Genomic DNA, 19124 nt, shown 5'->3' on the forward strand with positions numbered 1-19124 from the left:
CACTCCCCAGTGGTCTCACCCCTTTCTACGGCGGCTGGCTGACTTTTTGGAGGAAGTCACAGTGTGGCTCTGGCTTCATGGTATGCACGCTTAGAGAGGCTGAAATCCCAAGGTGCTGTTTGTGCATGCATATGTCATGACCATGACCAGAAGACAGACAAAAATGGCATTAACAGGGTGAGATTATAAACAGACTGTGACTTCATACTGATGTGATGTGGACAGTTTTCTGCTCTGTGCAAAAAAAAAAAAAAAAAAAAAAAAAAAAAAACCGCTATTGTCCTCACTTTGTCAAAATTAATCAAAATCACTAAGCATCCAGGTTAAATTTATTTGCATAATACATCCAAATCCCAAGTTACAGAAAATCCAGGTCCATCTGGGAGATTTTAAACAAACTACATTCTTTCTAAATTTTATTTATGTGTACATCCACTCATATATAAGCATGCCACATAGTACAAGTGTGCACAGGACAGAAGAAAGTATTGGATCCCCTGGAGCTAGGCAGCTTAAGGTGGCTGCTAAGAACAGACTAGCACAGGTTCTCTAACTGTGGAAGCATCCTCCAGCCTCATAAGTAATCTATTTTAAATATCAGTCCATATGACATAGAAAACTGATGCATTCCTAGACATAGCAGTACACGCCTAGGACCCCAACACCTGGAAGGCTGAAGCAGGAGGATTGAGAGTTTCAGGTAAGACATTGACTACATAGTGAGACCCTGCCTCAAAACACCAAACCAGGAGGCAGGAGACATCAGTAAGTAAACATGTGTGCTACCAAGCCTGGTGGCCTATGTTTGATTCCTAGAACCCACTTTGAAACCTAGCCAGGCCATGCTAGGCATCAGTAGAACCCACACAGTGAATATTCTATAAGATCTTCTTCAGACAAATCACCATGTGCAGATTCTCTACTAGCTTTGAGATGCAGTACCCTGCCTCACACAAATCAAGTGCTACCTCACACTGCTTTCAAAGCTACAAGGATGTTCACTAATGCTTTTGAAAAAATAAGGTGAGATCAATTTTTCCCTTTTAAAATAACAAGAAACTAAAAATTTAACAGACATGGTTAACCATGGACTCAACACAAACATGCTGGGCACACTGATATAGGGTAGGAGAGATAAGATGGCACAGTGAATGTGAGTCCAGATGACACCACACACACACACACACACACACACACACACACACACACACACACACACACACACACACACAAACACACACACACACCAGCTGGGTGAGAGGACAAGCAGGACTAGAGGACAAGAGGACAGCTGAGTTCTCAGAGGACAGGACCAGGATGGGGAGGAGGCAGAGCAAGGCTCGCTATCATGCTGGCATTATCACGGGTCAGAGGGATGAGACCTACAGAATAACTGATAAAGTGCCTGGAAAATATTTGAAATGCAAGCACTAGAAAAATAGCATGTCTAAAGGGAATTAGCAGTCCTGCTCTCTGGTTCTGTAAGGTAATTAAGAGAAAAGGTAGGAGGAACTTGTGTTCCTTCTCATGCCTCTTTGTCAACCAGAGAAAAGACTGTTCTTTTATTTTTACTTTGTTGTTTTCTGCAGTTTTACACATGCATGCTACCACTGAGCCATAGCTCCAGCCCTTTCCTTAAACATATTTTATTCTGTGTGACTGTGTGTGTGTGTGTGTGTGTGTGTGTACATATAACAGCACATGTGTGGAGATCAAAGGACAACATGTGGGAGTCAGTTTTCTCCCTCTATCATGTATGTTCCTGGGTTCAAATTCAGGTCATCAGGCTTGGTGGTGGGTGTCTCTACCCTTTACCCACTGAGTCATCTTGCTGAGGCCCCTGCCTTTTAAAAGCAAGTCTAAAGGCTAAGAAAATAACCTGACATCTAGGTAAAGCACTTGCTGAGTGAGCACAAGTCCAGTCACATCCTTAAATGCAGGATGGTGTGGCAGCCCGCCTGTAACTTCACAGGGTGGGAGGCAGAGATGGAGTCCATGGGACAAGCTGGCTATCAAGACTAGAGAATCAGTGAGATCTATGTACATGTGAGAGACTTGCCTTAATATATAGAGTGGAGAGTAATCAAGTAGGACACGTGATATCAATCTCTGGTTTCTACATACATGAACACACACACCCCCATACACATGTCCCCCAAAATACATACACACAAGCACACATCCCACATACACAAGTTAAAAACAAAAAGGTAAGCCTAGTGCTTAGAATGGAAAGCGCTGATTTTAACTGCAGTCACATGCTCTGATAGGATTATCTTCTCAGTGCATTCCAGGGTCATTATGACTGACTTGTGACCATCTGGGCACAGGATGTAGGTGTGGTCTAGTAAAAGACCAAGTAGAGGAGTGCTACCTTGCACACTGACCCATGCAAAGGGAAACACAGGCACTGCAGTCACCTCTCCCTGTTCCGTGAACATCGATGTGAACCTGGTCTTCCCATGGGGTGACCCAGTATCAGTCAGTTATCCTTCCATGAAGGTCAGAGTGGGGATGGGCAGTCCTGAAGTCATACATATATCTTCCCGTGTTTATCAACTGTGTAGCCTGGTAGATGTTTACTGTTGTAGAGCACCTGTATGCTTTGGACCAGGATGGCTGTGGCCACAGCCTAGTCCTTCAAAAGTCACCTTTCTCCTTCCTGTGGGGTCAGAGGTTTGTAGCAACATGCATAAGCTAAACATAAAGGCTGTAGGTTTTTAATCAGCACATTCTCCTCCTAGGACTGGCTTCCTTCTGGAAACTGAAGTGGCAGGAGGCATGGCACCTTTTTTTCACAGTTGCTCATATTACCAGCCCCAGTGTTAGGTGTTCAACAAGCTGTTGTGGCGGGGTCCATCATCTTTCCCTGATGGCATTCTAAAGATATATATATATATATATATATATATATTATTGCTAAATGTAGACATTAAATGAGAAGTGAAGGAAATGTTTCCAAGGGACTCAGGTAGTCAGTATGTACAATGGCAACTTTAGGAAACACAAATTGCTAATACCTACACAAAGGCCTATGAAGTCAGCAACACCACAGGCTATGAAGTCCTGCACAAGGGCCTGAGCTCCACCAAGAGCAGATCATACAGACATTTGGAAGCTATCTCTGACACAGTGCTACAGGGCCACAACGTCTCTTCCATGCTGAGCTAGCCCTGGGCTAGCCCTGAGCTGCTCTCACCTGAGTGTCAAGACTTTTCTGAATCTCCTCACTGCCTATTGGAGCAGTATCAAGTTAAAATCTTGGGCCAGTGTGACAGCTTAGTGGGTAAAGACACTTGCTGCTGAGCCTAGCTACTTGACTTCGGTCCCTGGGACCCCACATAGCAGAGGGACAGAACTGACAGGCTGTTCTGACTTCCACTCATGTGTCATGGCATGTATGCCCCAACATCACAAAATAAACAAATATATTTTTAATATAGAGAGATAGAGAAGCAGTAGGGAGGGCAGGAATATAGACACAAAAAGGACCCAAGACCTGAGTGGCAACAAAATAAAAACAGCTTGGGGGAGCAGGTAGCTGACATGCATGTGGAGTGGGCTTCGGAGCATGTGTGTCAGGACTGTCACCTTTGAGGAAAACCTTCCTGAGAATGTACTTAGAAGAGAGCCTGTCCCACATGTGCCCCACCTCTGAGTCCTCTCATCTCATTGATGAAATGGCCAGGGCATATTGATGACTTTGGAGTAAAAGGGAAGGAGACACTTTTCTTATTCTAGAAGCAGCCTTCTTTTCTATGGGGCCCTGTGCCCACATGTATGCCAATGGCAGACCACCTTCTCACTCTTAGTGAGAAATAATCCCATACATGCCTCCAATTGACAGACATCCTTCAGCCCACAGTAAAACCAGCCTCACCAGCCTGGGGACAGCTTTCCAGGGAGAGATGGGCACCAGAGCTCTGGCTCCTCAGCCACACCAGTAAGAAACTAACATGGCAGTCTGTTCCCTTTTGTGGCACAGTCTTTCACATCCGGTGCCTGGTAGCAGCACCCAAGGCAACATTTACTGGCACCTTTTAGACTTAGCTTCAGGAAGGTGACCAGATAGGAAACCTGTGGATTGAGATGAAGATGCCAAGAGTGCATGTACTTCTGTCCTGGATTAGAGAGGGCAGCGTGGATTTTAATTGTCAACATTACAACTTTCTAACTGTGTACACTTCCTGCTGAATCCTTAACCTCCCTAACTCCAATGCCTCCCTTCTAGACTGGGGACAGTAACAGTTCTGCCTTTGGGAGTTTGCTGGGAGAGACATGGTGAAATAAGGCAAAATATTTCATATGGTACCGAACATAGAGGATATTGTCCTAGCTATTACTGACCTAATTATGATAACTCCTTGGTGGACAGAGCATGTTAACTCTCCTTTTTCTTATCCTAGGGGAAAGAGGCCTGGCAAGCAGAGAAGGAGGGGGAATATCAGAATGCTTGCCATGATGATGACTATTTCAGCATACATTTTCTTTCTTCTAGGTTGTAAACCACAAGCCTTGACAATGGCAGGAACTGATGATCCAGCTGAGTGTCACAGCAAGATGCTGCCCCTCCCAGCATAGCTGGTAGCTAAGGAAGAAGCTACACCCGTTTCCACAGGACAATGCAGAACAGGCCAGAGTTTGGTTTATTAAAACAAAACAGGAAGGGCAGCGTCCACCCATCTGCTCTCGAGTAGATCCAACAGGTAAGGCAGACTATTCCAGGGTATCCTACTTCCTCTAATAGAAATTAACACATTTTTTTTTTTTTTAACTTTCTTGACCTGTGCGGCCCATTCAGTGCCCCTGAAGACATGGGAGAACGCACTGGCTGCTCACTTCCCACTCCTATTTAGACCAGCTTCCTTGCCTCCATGTATTCCTTCACTCAGGCTATGTGCTTGGCCCACTGTTCTCTACAACAGGCAGCTTAGGGAAGCAAGCACAGGAGATGCTCACATGGAGAGAGACCTGAGGGCTATAAAGATTCTAGGGTATCCTAGAAGCCACCCATGGCCACTACTGAGCTGCATGCCAACTGGGGTTTCTTTGTTTCTCTTAAAGGATTTAGTGCCGCACTCTAGAGGGCAAAACAAGGATGCCTGGCGATCTATGCAGCTCTTAATTAGCCTTGTGTGCGTTTTCTGCTCAGACTGTTCAGTGGCATTTCCTGCCTCACGCTCACCCAGGTCTCTGCTAAAGACAAGCCTCTTCATGGACAAACCTCTTGGTGATGCCATGGCTGCCAAGACACAGGAAGGTCTCCAGAAGTCCTCACTGCCATGCTTCTGCAAGATGCTGGTCTGAGGATCTATCCTGCCTCCTGTTGAGCAAATTCCACAGCAAAAAGGCAATGTGGCAGAGCAATTGGGAGACACTGGGGACCAGGTGCATCTGAAAGGTTATGAAAGGCTATGCTGCTCCTGAACAAGAGCAGTGCCTTAGAGCAGAGGGAAGGAGAGGCCTGGGGATTTGCTTGCTCAAGAGCATGCTAGTTCAGGAATCTGCATTGTCCCCTATGCTGAGGATATGAAGCAAGCCCCAAAGATAAATAAAGTGTGTGGGCTCAGAACTTTGGAAAAAGAAAGAGAGACACAGAAACTGATGTTAAATTTAAGCATTTACATACTCCTTTTTTAGAAAACCATTCTAAGTAGGGTATGATTTGAGAGAAGTTGAAAAAAAAAAAAAAAATAAAAGCCCAAATGAGCTGTTTACCATACCCAGTAGCACCACTGAGACTGGATGTTTATCCACCTGATATAAACCACCCAGGATGAGAGCCTGCAGCCACCACATCAGAGGCTCCTCAATTGCTAAGTCTCTAATTAGTCATGCTACTGCTGCTGATGGATAATTAGAGTTAGCCTCAACGTTAACTGGCAAAACTTTAAAAAACAAAACAAAACAAAACAAAACAAAAAAAACAAAAACCAAAACAAAAACAAAAAAAACCAAAAAAACAAAAAAAAAAAAAAAAAAAAAAAAAAAAAAAAAAAAAAAAAAAAAAGAAAAGAAAAGAAAAGAAAAGAAAAAGAAAGAAAGAAAGAAACCAGAATTCCCTGGGTGAAACAGAGTCCATTGTGGTGTTGCTTTCAGATCCAAACCTCTGCTGCTGCTAAGTTGTTTTACAGCTTCCTCTGATTACACTATTCCACAGGAAACACATTAAGGAAACCCGTGAAGGCTGTTAACGGTCTTCACATATTTTAATGGGAGGTAGGGATAAACTTCACTAAAAGCATGTAGCGTCCTTCACAGCATCCCACCCACTTTCTCTGTGTGTTACATGTGTGCACTCATGCATGTGTGTGCTCATGTGTGTAGACTATACATGGGTATGCCTATGCTAGTGTGTCTTCATATACACGCATGCTTGCATGCGCGCTCATACATGTGTGTACTGTGTTTGTGCACACATGTATGTGCTCCTGCATGTGTGTGATCATTCATGTGGGTGATGGCAAGCAAGCTTGGATATGGCCTGTGGATTTTTCTGTCCTATTTAAGTGACTTTCATGTAGGACCTCCTGCCAGCTGCATGGACACAGTCTGAGGCCACTGAGGGACCCCAAGCCTCCAGGCCAGCTCTCTGAGAGGGGTGTGGTGACATGAACAGGGGAAATGCCAGGCTTGGGAAGGGTGGTGACAGAAGTGTTCACTACTTTTCTCACCACTCTGACAGAATATCTGATATAAGCAACCTGAAAGCTGAAAGATTTCTCTCCGTTCACTGTTTCATCGCAGGGAAGGCATGAGGACATTCAGAGTGGCAGCAGGGCCATGAGGTGGCTTGCTCAGATTTCAGTGGCTGACCAGGAAGCAGAGAGCCCCAGGCCAGAAGCACCTGACTGATCTGCATGGCCCTCTCCCCAGGGTCTCACTTCTCCAACTAGATTCCACCTCTTCAAGTCCCACAACCGCTTCAAAGTCCCACAACCTCCCAAAGCAGTGCCACACCTACAGACCAAGAGCTCAACACATGAATCTGCTGAGTACACCCCATGTTCAAAGTACAGTGGGGTTGGATGCTTAGCATCTCACAGCCTGGAAGCTGCCCTCATGCACAGCCTGCCTCTATGAGGAGCTACAGCCTCCGAGGCTGGCTCACTGGCTGCTGCAGGAGACACGCCCTGATGCACTTGCTGCTGTCCAAAACCATATATTACTTCCTCAGAACTTCTAAGGCACACAGGGGTAAGGCGGCAGTGGGCTCTTCAGTTAAACCACTATCATAGTTAGCTTCAGCTGTCAGTTTGAAACAAACCTAGAGTCACCTGGGAAAGGGGACACCTCACCTGAGGAATTGTGTCTATCACACTGCACTGTAGGCATGTTTGTACAACATTTTTTTTTTGTTTTGTTTTGTTTTGTTTTGATTGATTGATGCAAGAAGGCCTAGGCCACTGTGGGCTGTGCTACTCTGGGCAGGTAGGCCTAAGCTTTATCAGAAGGTAACTGAAATATGGGCTTGGGTGTAAGGCAGGAAGCAGTGCACCTCTGTGGTCTCTGCTTTACTTCCTGCCTCCAGGTTCCTTACTGTGCCTCTGTCCTGACTTCCTTTGATGATGATGTAATAAGTCCTTTCCTTCCCAAGCTGTTTTTTGTCATGGTGTTGTATTCCAGTAACAGAAAGCAAACTATGACAATATCCTAGAAGAAAATAATACAATCACCTTGAGCCTGTTTCTGCGGCAGAGTCACTAAACACACAGGAAAAGGGCTACCCAGAAACAGGGGTTACACACACACACACACAAAAGAGAATCAAGACCACCCACAAGAGGAAACAGGGTGAATAATTCCTCCAGTAAGGTTACAAAACTCCAGAAGATGAAGCCTAGCTAGCAAGCAGGTTAGATTGTTGGGAGATCTTGAAGGTTCTACTTACTTTTGGTTCTGGTCTAATCTCTCTGTGCACTGCCCAGCAGGACATGAAAAGCCCCCACTGCCATGGACCAGCCTCTCCTCTCCATGCCTTCCCCATCATGATTCACACTTGTGCTCTCTGGAGCTGTGATCCACAGTAAACCCATTCCCCTTAAACTGCACTGTCACAGGAGAGAGGAAGGTTAAGCCAGTTAAGCTTAGCATGGAAGCCAACATTCCTCTTCTTCACCATGGAACCTTCCCCAGCCAACCCCAAGGCTGGAAAGACCTTCACCATTCACAGATGAGCCTAACATACTGAAATACTTAGTACTTCCAGAAATGCCTGGGCAATGGAGAGACAGACTGGCAAGGTGAATTTATTAAACAATGAATACTTACAAAGTGGAAGTATCAGCTACTGGAATTAGCTGAGTTGCTGATATATCAGGTAAAGTATCAGTTTTCAGGACATGACAACCCCAGAAGCTGAGAGGTCATGGTAGAGAATTCAGGGACAGAGGAATTTCCATGGGGTAGACTTGCAGCAATGGTGCTGAGAAGACAAGGATTCCAGATAGACAACTGGAAATTCTGAAGACAGAGCAGGGATGGGGTGTGATCCAATGAGGCCAGACACTGGCAGCAGGAAAGGCAGACTGGTCAGACACAGGAGGTAACCTGCGGCCTGTTGTAAAACCAGGTGATCACACAGGCAAGACAACTAAGCTGGGCCCTGGGGAGTGGTCATACAGTTGGGGCTCAGAGCTTATCTTCTGTGCTATTTAACTGTAGAATAGTCCCAGACATATAGCTTCAGGAAGCAAGTTCTCTAGTCATTAATTTGAATAAACTGTAAACAAGTGAGAAGTGACCCTTGGTGCCATCTCTGCCTCTTGAGCATAAACGCTTTTTAGCAAGTTTACACATTCCTTTGCCTCTGTCCCCTGGAACTGTTAATGTTAATCACTCTTGTCTTGGCTGCTCAGTATCATTTGACCTAATAATGGTGAGAGCTCTGGGCAACATCTTCAAGGTTAGCATGCTTGCTAATCATGTCAAAAGAAGTCCTTGGCTGCTGTTTTAGTTGAGTGACAGGTGTGGGCAACTCTTCCTTGCATTTCTGTGTAACTGAAATATGTCCACAGAAGACCAAGACTGTGCACATCATCTAGCACAGGTGTGGTAGCATACATTTCTTCAATGTCTCTTGACAGGAAGGGACACAGTTGTGCTGCCAGAAAATGTAGGGGGACACGAGGTGAAGACAGTCTAGCACTTGGCAGCTGCAGACAAAGCTCACCAGCTCAAAGTGTGGCCAGGCCCTTCACTACTGTGGGGTGGCAACCAGATGCTCGGATTCTGGCCAAGTTAGGTTCCTTCCACTGCCACTCAGAGTAGCCCTTAACAATCCGCCAACATTCTCTGGCCTCAAGCTTTTCCTCTAAGAAACATCCTACCATGTCAGTCTCTACAACCTGTTGGAATTAAGCCAGCAGGCCTCCCCATTCAACTCCATGGCTTTCCACTTGCACTGACCTTCACCTTTGCCAAACTGGTAGACAGGTGCTGAGCCCCAACTCAATATATAGGAACAACTGCAAGTCAGACCTTAGCCAGAGTGAGTGATGTCCCTAAAGGAGCCTTGTGATTTGCCCAGTCTCCTCACAGTTTGGAGTTAGACATCCTGAGCCCCAGGTGGCCTGCAGACCTGGAGACTAGCCCAGCAGAGGCCACTGTTGGGACAGGACATGCTAAAAGCCCACAGCTGTACTGGTCAAGAAACCAAAAGGCTTCCAGCAGGCAGAGCACCATTTACTAATTCCGACCAGGATTTATGTGTGCTGCGGTGGGCTTGGTTTCATCTTTAGATTGAACTGTTACAGCTGTCAGCACTGGCACCTGTTTGTTTCCTCCCAAAGCAACATATTCCTGAGGAGGAAATGGTTCCCCTCCAGTTCTGCCTCCTAGTTTCAAGTATCATATGCTGCCAAATGAAGAAAAGTGCCTTTCCAGGTCATCCAGGGAATACCTGCAGATGGTTCTCAGGCTTAGACACTGGCCTGGAATTTTGCAATCATGTATGTATTCTCTTTATACTCTGTAAGTTCTTCTTTCTACCCAAAAGCCACTATCTGCTTTATGAGCTAATGAGCAAATCTCAAAAACACACAGAAGAGGCTTCATTGTCATCCATATGAAAACATGCCAGTGTGACATGCAGCCATTCATCTGAACATTTCACTCATGGCACAAGGAGAGGCAGCTTGTATGAAACTGTGCTTTGCAGTACAGGCTGGGCAGGGCTATCTGCTGGATCTCAGGAGCCTGTTCCTACACAAGGAAATGGAAAATCCAAGTCCAAGATTGGAAGGAGTTCTATACATTAAACAAGCACTAGGTGGGCAGTTCAAACTTGTAGGAAACACTGAAGAAACAAGAGGCAGGGCCAACCTTGTGATCTAGTGGGAAGAAAGAAAGGAAGCAGGAAAGGAAGAAAAAAAGAAAGAAAAAAAGGAAAGAAAAGAAAGAAAGAAAGGAAGAAAGGAAAGAAAAGAAAGCAGCAGCACAAAACTAGAAAGGAGAAAATCAACCCACTTTTGTTTGCTTGGCAGTAGAGTTCTCATCCCTCAACCTTCCCCTCTGTAAGAACTCTCCTCCAGAGACCTACAGTGAAAGTTTCTGTTCTTTCTAGTCCCTTCCATTGCTGTCTGAAAGCTGGGGACCAGCCAGGAAGAGGCTGTCTCTGGAAAAGTGACCTGTGACTACAGAAGGCTAGTTCTTGCCCATACACTTAACCCAACACTATGTCTATTTCTTTGGATGCCAGCTTTACCTGCCACTTTGTCCCCTCTGGCTGGTTACACCAGCTCTGCAGGACCATAAATGTAGAGCTCTGCATTCCATATATCTTTCCTGTCCCAGGATAAGCACAGCTTGATGGAGAGATGACATTTGTTGGCCTGAACTGAAATTGCTTGGAAGAGTTTGGGAATCCTCGTGTTCGCTGAAATTCCTGTTTTTACCACCATTTCCCAGGTAACCCACTCTCCTTTTCTACCATAAAGAAACCTCCACAGATAGACCTAGTACAAAATAGGAGGCATTACTTTAATCAAAACTGGAGCTGGATTAATCTGAGAATTATCACTGGAGAGAGATATGCAAATAAGAGACATTTTGTTTGCCATACGTGCTACCTGACACACACCTGAGTAGCTTGTTGCACAGAGGGGATTCAGGGATAGCACGGGTGTTCAGATGGGACAACCACACAAGGACAACATAGGTGCAAAGGCAAGTTGGAAAATACAGGGAGTACATACCCCTTTCCAACTCCTTGAATGTGCAAACTACGGAAATACATCACAAGCAAGCCAATCATGCTAGGGTGCAGAGGTGGGCATGAATGAGCTCAATGCTCCAGGATTCTTCCTATGCAGCTGAGCACTTTACAAGAGGAGAAAGTGCAGCCAGGAGATGTGCTGCTTGCCTTGGTGGGATCTGTTTACACAACATGGGGAATGAAGGTCTGCTATGCAGGCCTGTGCTGACTACAGCCAGAACTCAGAACCCCAAATGCTACCTATCTTTGACCCAACCCAGCCAAATAGGAATAGTTGATTTACTTACATATAACCCAACGTCAAACTCCCAAGTCAAAAGAAAACGTTGGGCCAACACGAAGCTTACCCCGCCTCAGGAGTTCTAGAAGCAGAAGTGCTTTGGTGCTCCCCGTGGCCTCTTGGCTTGCTGCTGCGGCTTTCAGAGCTGCTCATGTGTCCTGTCCCCAGGGACTTCCTACTGTGCACATGGGCTGTAGAGCCATCCTCATAGCCGTTCAACAGGCCTTGGCCAGCTCGTGCTCTTGTCCTTGTTGGCCGGCAGCCCTCTGATTTGTCCTCCCGTGGTGCTGGGACATCTCGAGCTGGTTTGTATCCATGAGAAATGAGGAGATCTTCCACACTGTACATGGTGCAGTGTCATCAAAGCTCACAGGTTTGAACCACCATGTTGGCAGGACCCATCACTGAAAGGATAACAAAGAGCTGCATTTATGAATACCCACAGCAAAGTACACCAGGCCTGCTAGGAGTGCATATCTAGACCTTGTCTGAAAAAGATGGGATCTCACTACGTAGCTTACACTGTAAACTTGCAATCCTGCTGTCCCAAGTTAACAAGCACTGGAATCACTGGTTTGTGTTACTAGACCAGCCAGGGATCATGTAAAACTTCTGTCAATCAAATATCTTCAGTTTTTTTGTACAAAGTTTTTCATCTCTTAGCCAAGGGTGGCCACAGGCAAATATGGCCTGGCGATCAGCATACTTAGAGGCTTATCCCATGTTAATAACTAGAGGCAAGAAAATCAAAAGAGGGAATGAAGACATCCAATAAGGGCAAAGCAGATGGGGCTGCCAGTCAGAGACTGGGTGTAGTCCTGGCCTGGGCACCATGAGTTAGGTAGTTCCAGCCCCAGCCACTCCATGGGTGAAGGGAAAGTCATTGTGGCCACAAAAATAATTGTCAAGAAATGTATGCTGGCCAGCACGCAAGTGTGATGAAGCTGCCTGAATTTCCTGCCAGTGGGAATTTTCCCTGGGTGCCTGCACTGTTCTGCTGACCACTGGGTGCCTGTCACCTATTAGAACATACAACCAGAGACATCTCTGCAGTCAGCTTGGGAGTGACCATACTCTGTAGGTCAGTAATTATGTAATGTGTCCCTCTAGATTTTGGAAGGTTGGAAAGCTCTGGAAGTCAGTGACATCACAGAAAACCCTCTGCCACCATTCTTGACTACTTTGTGACTTTTGGGGAGTCACACAATAGTGTGACTTTCAGGGAGTCACAGATGGACCATTTAGTTACACTGCTAAGAAGGATCCGAGGAACAAGCACTTGTTTAAGGTAGCTTAGCAAGGCCCTTGGCTATGTGGATGTGGAAGAAGGCTTTTTAGCTGGGGTTTCTGCTGGCTATATCCCCAGCCTCTAGCAATTGGTATGCTTTCTGGAAATACTTGTGGAATGGATGCATGAATGAGAAAAGGGGCACCAGGGCAATGTTTTGGAGAATAGCTAGGAGTTGGATAGATACACTGTATCTGTCAATATAGAAGTGGGAAACTTGCCACTTTAAACAGGCTCTGGGTATGATGACATCAGGAGTAAAACCATGGCTTTGAGACAGAATCCTGGTGACCCAGGGTAAAGGGCCCAAACCCACGAGTCTGTGTCTTCATAGAGAGATGGTTGAATACAATCCTTCCTCACAAAATGCCCATGTGGGTCACTGTCCCACTGGGGTTTTGTAAGCCAGCCCAGCATCCTTATTTGCCCATGATTATAATCAGAAAATCCTTTAATAACACAACAATCTACTAAAGCATACATGTCTTTCAGGGGAGAAACAGCTTGTCAAAGCCAACAGATAACTGAGGTCAAGGGATCGCTGATGTTCAAAGTCTTACCTGTTTTCCTCTCTAGGCCCTGCAACTCACAGGAGAAGGAGGGGAGTACAGACTTCAGTGCTCAGGGCTGAGCTGCCTTACCCATAACCCCAAAGGCACCACTGCCTTGCAGGCTCATGGAAGACTTCTGCCCCTTAGGTATATTCTTCACCTTGACCCAGCTCAGCTTGACCTCTGCCTCATGTGAGGCCCTGACCCCTCCCCAACAGGTTCCTGCACACTCTTACTGTAACACTGGCTGTGTTTGGCTTGCTTCTTTGATGCCATTACATTTAAAATGGAATGGGCTGCATCAAGAGGTAACAGTCCTTTACTACAGACATATTAACTGCAGTGTGCACCAAGATGAACCAATGAGGCACCAAAGAGGGGGCTCAGGCACCCAAAGAGAGTTTGTTTCCTTCCAATTCTAAGATACCAACATTGTAGGTCAATGGTGATTAATCCACACACCATCCCAGAGGTGGTTATAAAGACAAACACATTACAAAAGATAACACACACCAGGGTTGTCACTGTCATAAAAGTTGTTCTGTAACCTGGAAAGATAAGAGTATAGCTAAAACAACACAGGGTCAGGCATCATTCGGGGTCTGGTGAGCTACTCTTTTCAGGTGTGGTCCCTGAAGTGGGCGAGGAACCACCCCAAGCTTCCCTACATGTAAAATGGTAGGAAACAACCTTCCCAGAGCACTGCACTGTTCTGAAATCCCAGTAAGAACATGTACACATTGCTATGCAAACACATGACAGATTATTATGCAACACTGACAATTTTTACCACGTGCTTTTGCCATTTTCTGTTTCCTTTGGTATCATGTGGTGTGTTGCTCCTGGTTTCCAGCCTCATACTCGCTTGGTATTACCACATACTGGATACTCAGCCTCTCTAAGTAACCAAGAATGGAATATTACTTTGTAAGAACAAAACATTAAGACACATTTCCTTGGAGCAAGTATGCACCAAGCTCTGAATGAACACATTCTTCTTCTGTCTTGCTGGCAATTAAAACTAGGCATATGCATGTCAGAGACATGATAGGAGCCTGTCACCTCTTCCATGGGGTTGAAATACACAGAAGACAGGATGACTGAAAAGAGACCCTATCCAATCTCAAGGAATTGACAAAGCCTCTGGAAGACTTTTAGTCAAACAAAGCCTCTGCCCAGGTTGCACTCTATTAGTTGCAGACAGTTCATTCAATAAACTTCTTCCTGATCAGACATGGTGGATTATTTCTCAAAATTCAGGAAGTGGTGGCAGGAGAACTGTCCCAAGTGTAAGGCCAATCTGAGATATCTAGTAAATTCCAGGTCAGCTGAGATACAATGTTGAGTCCCTCTCTCACGCTTAAAAAAAAAAAAAAAAATTGGGGGGAGATCATGTTAGGATGTGAGTGTGAGATATCATCCACAGGCCCATGTGTTTGAGATACTTGGTCCTATTTTGAGAGGTTGTGGACATGTAATGAAAAAGAATAGTCTGGGGGGTGAGCCCAGTGGGTCAGTGGGTTTTAGCCCCACCCCAGTCTCAGTCTGAGTTCTATGCTCCCTGACCCTCTATGAAATGAACAAGCAGCACCACTAATCTGTGGCTACACACCTTCACTGCCATGATGGAATGTGCCCCCTCAAGCATGTGTCAAAATGGAAGTCATTCTTTGTTAAATATTTGGTCACAGCAAGGAGACTAGTAACTAATACATTTGACTACATTTATTTTCTTGAATTAAATGCTGATAAGGAAATACCTAAGAAAGTGATCAAGAGACAGTTACTATTCCATTTTTTAAGAATGATGGTCATGACCTACTAAATAACTTCACGAAGCACTAGTTTGAATAGCGCCAATGTAGATGGTCAGGGTGTGAGACAAGATGACCTCTAACACATGCTCAATAATGCTATTACTCCCTGAGAAATGCCTTGGTGTAAGTAGTCCCTTGTTCTCCTCTCAACTGCAAATCAAGCTGTTCTACCTATCCGAACTTGGCTTTTCCAGGAAGATCATAGCCACCCTGGTCTTCAGAACACCACTGGAAACCATTCTCCTTAAGAACAATACCATCACTTCCTTTCTCCCTCAATCTATGTGTCAGCACTGAGTCACAGTCAGTATGCAAAAGGACCCATAGGGCCTGGGAAGTGAAGTGCATCTTCCATGCTGCCACTCGCACTCTGTGTCTCTGGCTTGAGAAAGCCACCAAGAAGCTATGTACATGTGTCTGCATCTATTGGGCTTTCCTGTTGTCTGGACATTCCTCAAGGGACTGCTCCACCATGGGAGCTAACCATCTATTGAAGGGACTAGTGTCCCAGGGGACTCTGTTGTCAGAACAAGTGTCTAGGTATCTCTTGTCTTAGAAACAAGCTATTACAGATGTTCTGCTCTAGCAGCTAAGGTGAAAGGCAGATGTGACATGTGTCTGTGACATCATGAAGACCCATGTTTTCATGTATAAGGGTGCCTTAGTATCAAGCCCCATTTTCTCACATCCTAAGAGAGGATGGACATCCCTAGGAGCTAGGAGGATACTGACTTAAACACTGCTTGTAGCCTCTCTGGCATCCCTGTGTAGATGAGAGGAATCAAGGGTGAAGTCAGCAGGCTGGCTCAGAGAATACCTCATGGGGCCTCCAGCCACATGCTCTTCCCTAGTTTGGTCGTGTACAACTTGGACTAAGCCATACAAGCCTTTTCATTAAAACAAACTTTGTAAGGTAGCATACACAAAGAAGAAAAGCTGGGTCTATAAAAGTTCCCTTTTCTTGCATAAAAGATTTTATACAGGCTAAGAATAGTTAAGATAATGCAAACTTGGTGGATTTCATTCCTGTCTTCTAAACAACTAAAGGCAGGTATAGTGGACTGGAGTACTATGTGCTCTTCCAGAGGACCTGACACTGTACACACATGGTAGAGACATACATGTACAAACACTCATGCATAGAAAATAGAACATTTAAAAACTTAAAAAAAAATAAAGGCAGATGTGAAGTTCCCAACACTTGGGAAACAGAGTCAAGAGCATCTGTGAATGTTCAAGGCCAACTAGAGCAAGACCTTGTGTCAGAGAGAGAGAGAGAGAGAGAGAGAGAGAGAGAGAGAGAGAGAGAGAGAGAGAGAGAGAATGAACAAGCAAGAGAGAGTGAACAAGTAAAAAAATAGAAAACAAACATTAAATATCATTGAAACACACACACACGCACACACAGAAACCAAACACAACACTGAGTGGGACAGGTTAGGTTTAGCCCCAAACACCCTTTGTTTACCTCTATTGGACTGGTTTAAATTATGCTTTCATGAGATGGGACCAAAAAAGAAATGCTTATTAGCATGCAGGCTCTCATTTAGGTGGAGAAGGGAGGTAAATTAGAGAAGCAAGAAGGCTGAGGAGCCAGGTTTTTCTTTCTGGGCTTTGTGACTCACTCACAAGATCTAGTTTATATCTTACCGTCCTACTCTTCCCCTTGGGAAAGTCTGTGACCAGCTATGAACTGTTGGAAACACCCTCCAGTAAGTCCACAACACACTTCTATTCATAGTTAATTTACTCTTTACTCTCCTTGCTCTTTCACCCCATTAAACCTCTCTACAAATCACAAGAAAACCTTGCTTTATGGGGCTGGACAAATGGCTCAATAGTCAAGTTTGCTTCCTGGCACCCTTATTAGGAGGCTGCCAGGAACCCCAGCTCCAGATAATCTGAAACTACCTTTTAGACACATGTGCACATGCATGTGCACACACACACACACACACACACACGTTTAAAAATAATAAATCTTTAGAGAGATGGCTCACTGGTTAGTAGCACTTCCAGAAGACCCCAGTTCAGTTCCTAGTACCCATGTCGGTGGCTCACAACTGTAACTGCAGCTCTAGGGCATCTAACACCTCTGGCCTCCAAGGGTAACTGCAGTCACATGTGCATACCCATACATGCATACAAACATGCATATACATAGTTTAAAAACAAAGATGCTTTTAAATAGTAATAAATCAAGAGAGAGAGAGTGAGTGAGAGGGAGAGAGAGAGAGAGAGAGAGAGAGAGAGAGAGAGAGAGAGAGAGAGAGAGAGTTGCATTGTTAAATAAGTGTGCAATCTCAGGCACCTGAGAGATAGAATGGACAGCCCATATGTGTCTGCCTCATGAGAGGCTGCATCAACTTATTTCCCTTTGGATCCCCAGGAAGGACATGATATAGACATGGCTATTCCCACTTCACAGATGAGGGTACTGAGGTTGCACATCAAGTCTGCACAAATTCTAAATGACAGCTGTTAGGTTTACCCAGGTCTGTTTAGGAAGTCAGTCCAGGACAACTAGTTTAGATCCCTCCATATATATCTCCCCGCTTCCCATTAACTAGTTTTCTGGTTTACTAGATAATGCATAAGCATAAACAAGAAAATAAAAAGATGTGGTGGTATCAAGCTTGCAACTATGTGTTTAAAAAGAACTCCCATTTTACTGTTTAGGATGAAGGTGGATTATCAATCTTTACACAAGTCATTCTTCACATGACTGACTGCCTCCATGGTAATACTAGTGTTAATTTTAAGATAAGCAACAAAGTGAGTTACTTAGAAATATACCATTCACTGTATGGTTACCTTCACAGGCCACTTAAGTCACTGTGGTTTCAGATTCTTCCTAAGTAAGCCTGTATGTAAAACCAAGAAACAGACAAACCAGGAGGACATCCACACCAAATGAGAAAGGGGCAACAAGAAAACAACTGCCTAGAATCATCCACTGTTGCCTACAAAACTGACAAGCTGCACTCTGCGTAGCCACTGGGGAAAGTGGGCTTGCGGAAGTATAAGATTGCAGTGTGATGACCGTGAGGGGAAAGGAAAGGGACAAGTGGTGAGGAAGAACACAAGAGTTAGAAACCCCTTTGACTATAACATGCAGGGAACCGGCAGAGAAGAGGATGGAAAAGAGGAAACTGAGTACGTTTGTGGAAAAAAGAAACAAATGCCAGTATTTTGGACTTAGTATAATTAAGACAACAGTCAGCCATTTGTAGAAAGTACTTTTTGTTTCAGAAGACAATAATTTGACTTTAATGCAATCCACTGGTGTTTGGCTAGTTTTATGTCAACTTGGCACAAGCTAACGTCATTAGAAGGGTGCAAGCCTCAATTGAGAAAAGCCTCCACAAGGCTGGGTTGTGGGTTAACCTGAAGGGCATTTTTCTTAATTGGTGATTGATGGGGGGGAGAGAGCCTGGCCCATTGTGGATTGGGCCACCCCTGGACTGGTGGTCCTGGGGCCAGGATGTAAGATAAATAGATGAATTAAAAAAAGAAAAGAAAAAAAAAAAAAAAAAGCAGCACCCCTTCATGGTCTCTGCATCAGCCCCTCCCTCCAGGTCCAGCCCTACTTGAGTTCCTGCCCTCACTGCTTTTGATGATGAATTGTGAATGAAGTAAACCCTCTCCTCCCCAAGTTACTTTTGGTCATGGTATTTCATCCCAGCAATAGTAACCCTAACTATTCCCCAAAGTTTCCTTTTCCTCCCAAATCACTATGAATGATCATTTTTTAAATGAAGAACCAGTTTTTGTCCCTTCCAAAGAACGCTAGGGAAGCCACTTAGACCAGTCTTTCTCAACCTATGGGTCACATCCTCTATTGGTGTTGCATATCAGATATTTACATTACAGTTCATGACAGCAAAAACATTATGAAGTAGCAATAAAAATAATTTTATAATTGGGGGTCATCACAGTGTGCAGAACTGTGTTAGTGGGTGGCAGCATTAGG

At 44.9% G+C, this 19124-nt stretch overlaps 1 protein-coding gene across 3 annotated transcripts in view; it reads right to left on the bottom strand.

Annotated features, from left to right (window-relative positions):
- Jcad (junctional cadherin 5 associated) overlaps positions 1-19124 on the bottom strand; it is a 39508-nt gene that overhangs the window by 14198 nt on the left and 6186 nt on the right. The window contains exons 1-2 of one of the 3 annotated variants that reach the window (XM_051205754.1): positions 14125-14233; positions 11563-11899 (exon numbers count right to left, since the gene is read on the bottom strand). In XM_051205754.1, coding sequence (XP_051061711.1) covers positions 11563-11843 — 281 coding nt within the window. In that variant the 5' untranslated portion in view covers positions 11844-11899; positions 14125-14233. Of the gene's footprint in view, positions 1-11502; positions 11900-14124; positions 14234-19124 lie in introns of those variants that run through there. The other 2 variants (XM_051205753.1, XM_051205755.1) reach the window with 2 other exon arrangements.

The sequence above is a fragment of the Phodopus roborovskii genome, unplaced genomic scaffold (assembly GCF_943737965.1).
Source record: "Phodopus roborovskii unplaced genomic scaffold, PHOROB, whole genome shotgun sequence".
In the NCBI taxonomy this organism is placed as follows: domain Eukaryota; kingdom Metazoa; phylum Chordata; class Mammalia; order Rodentia; family Cricetidae; genus Phodopus; species Phodopus roborovskii.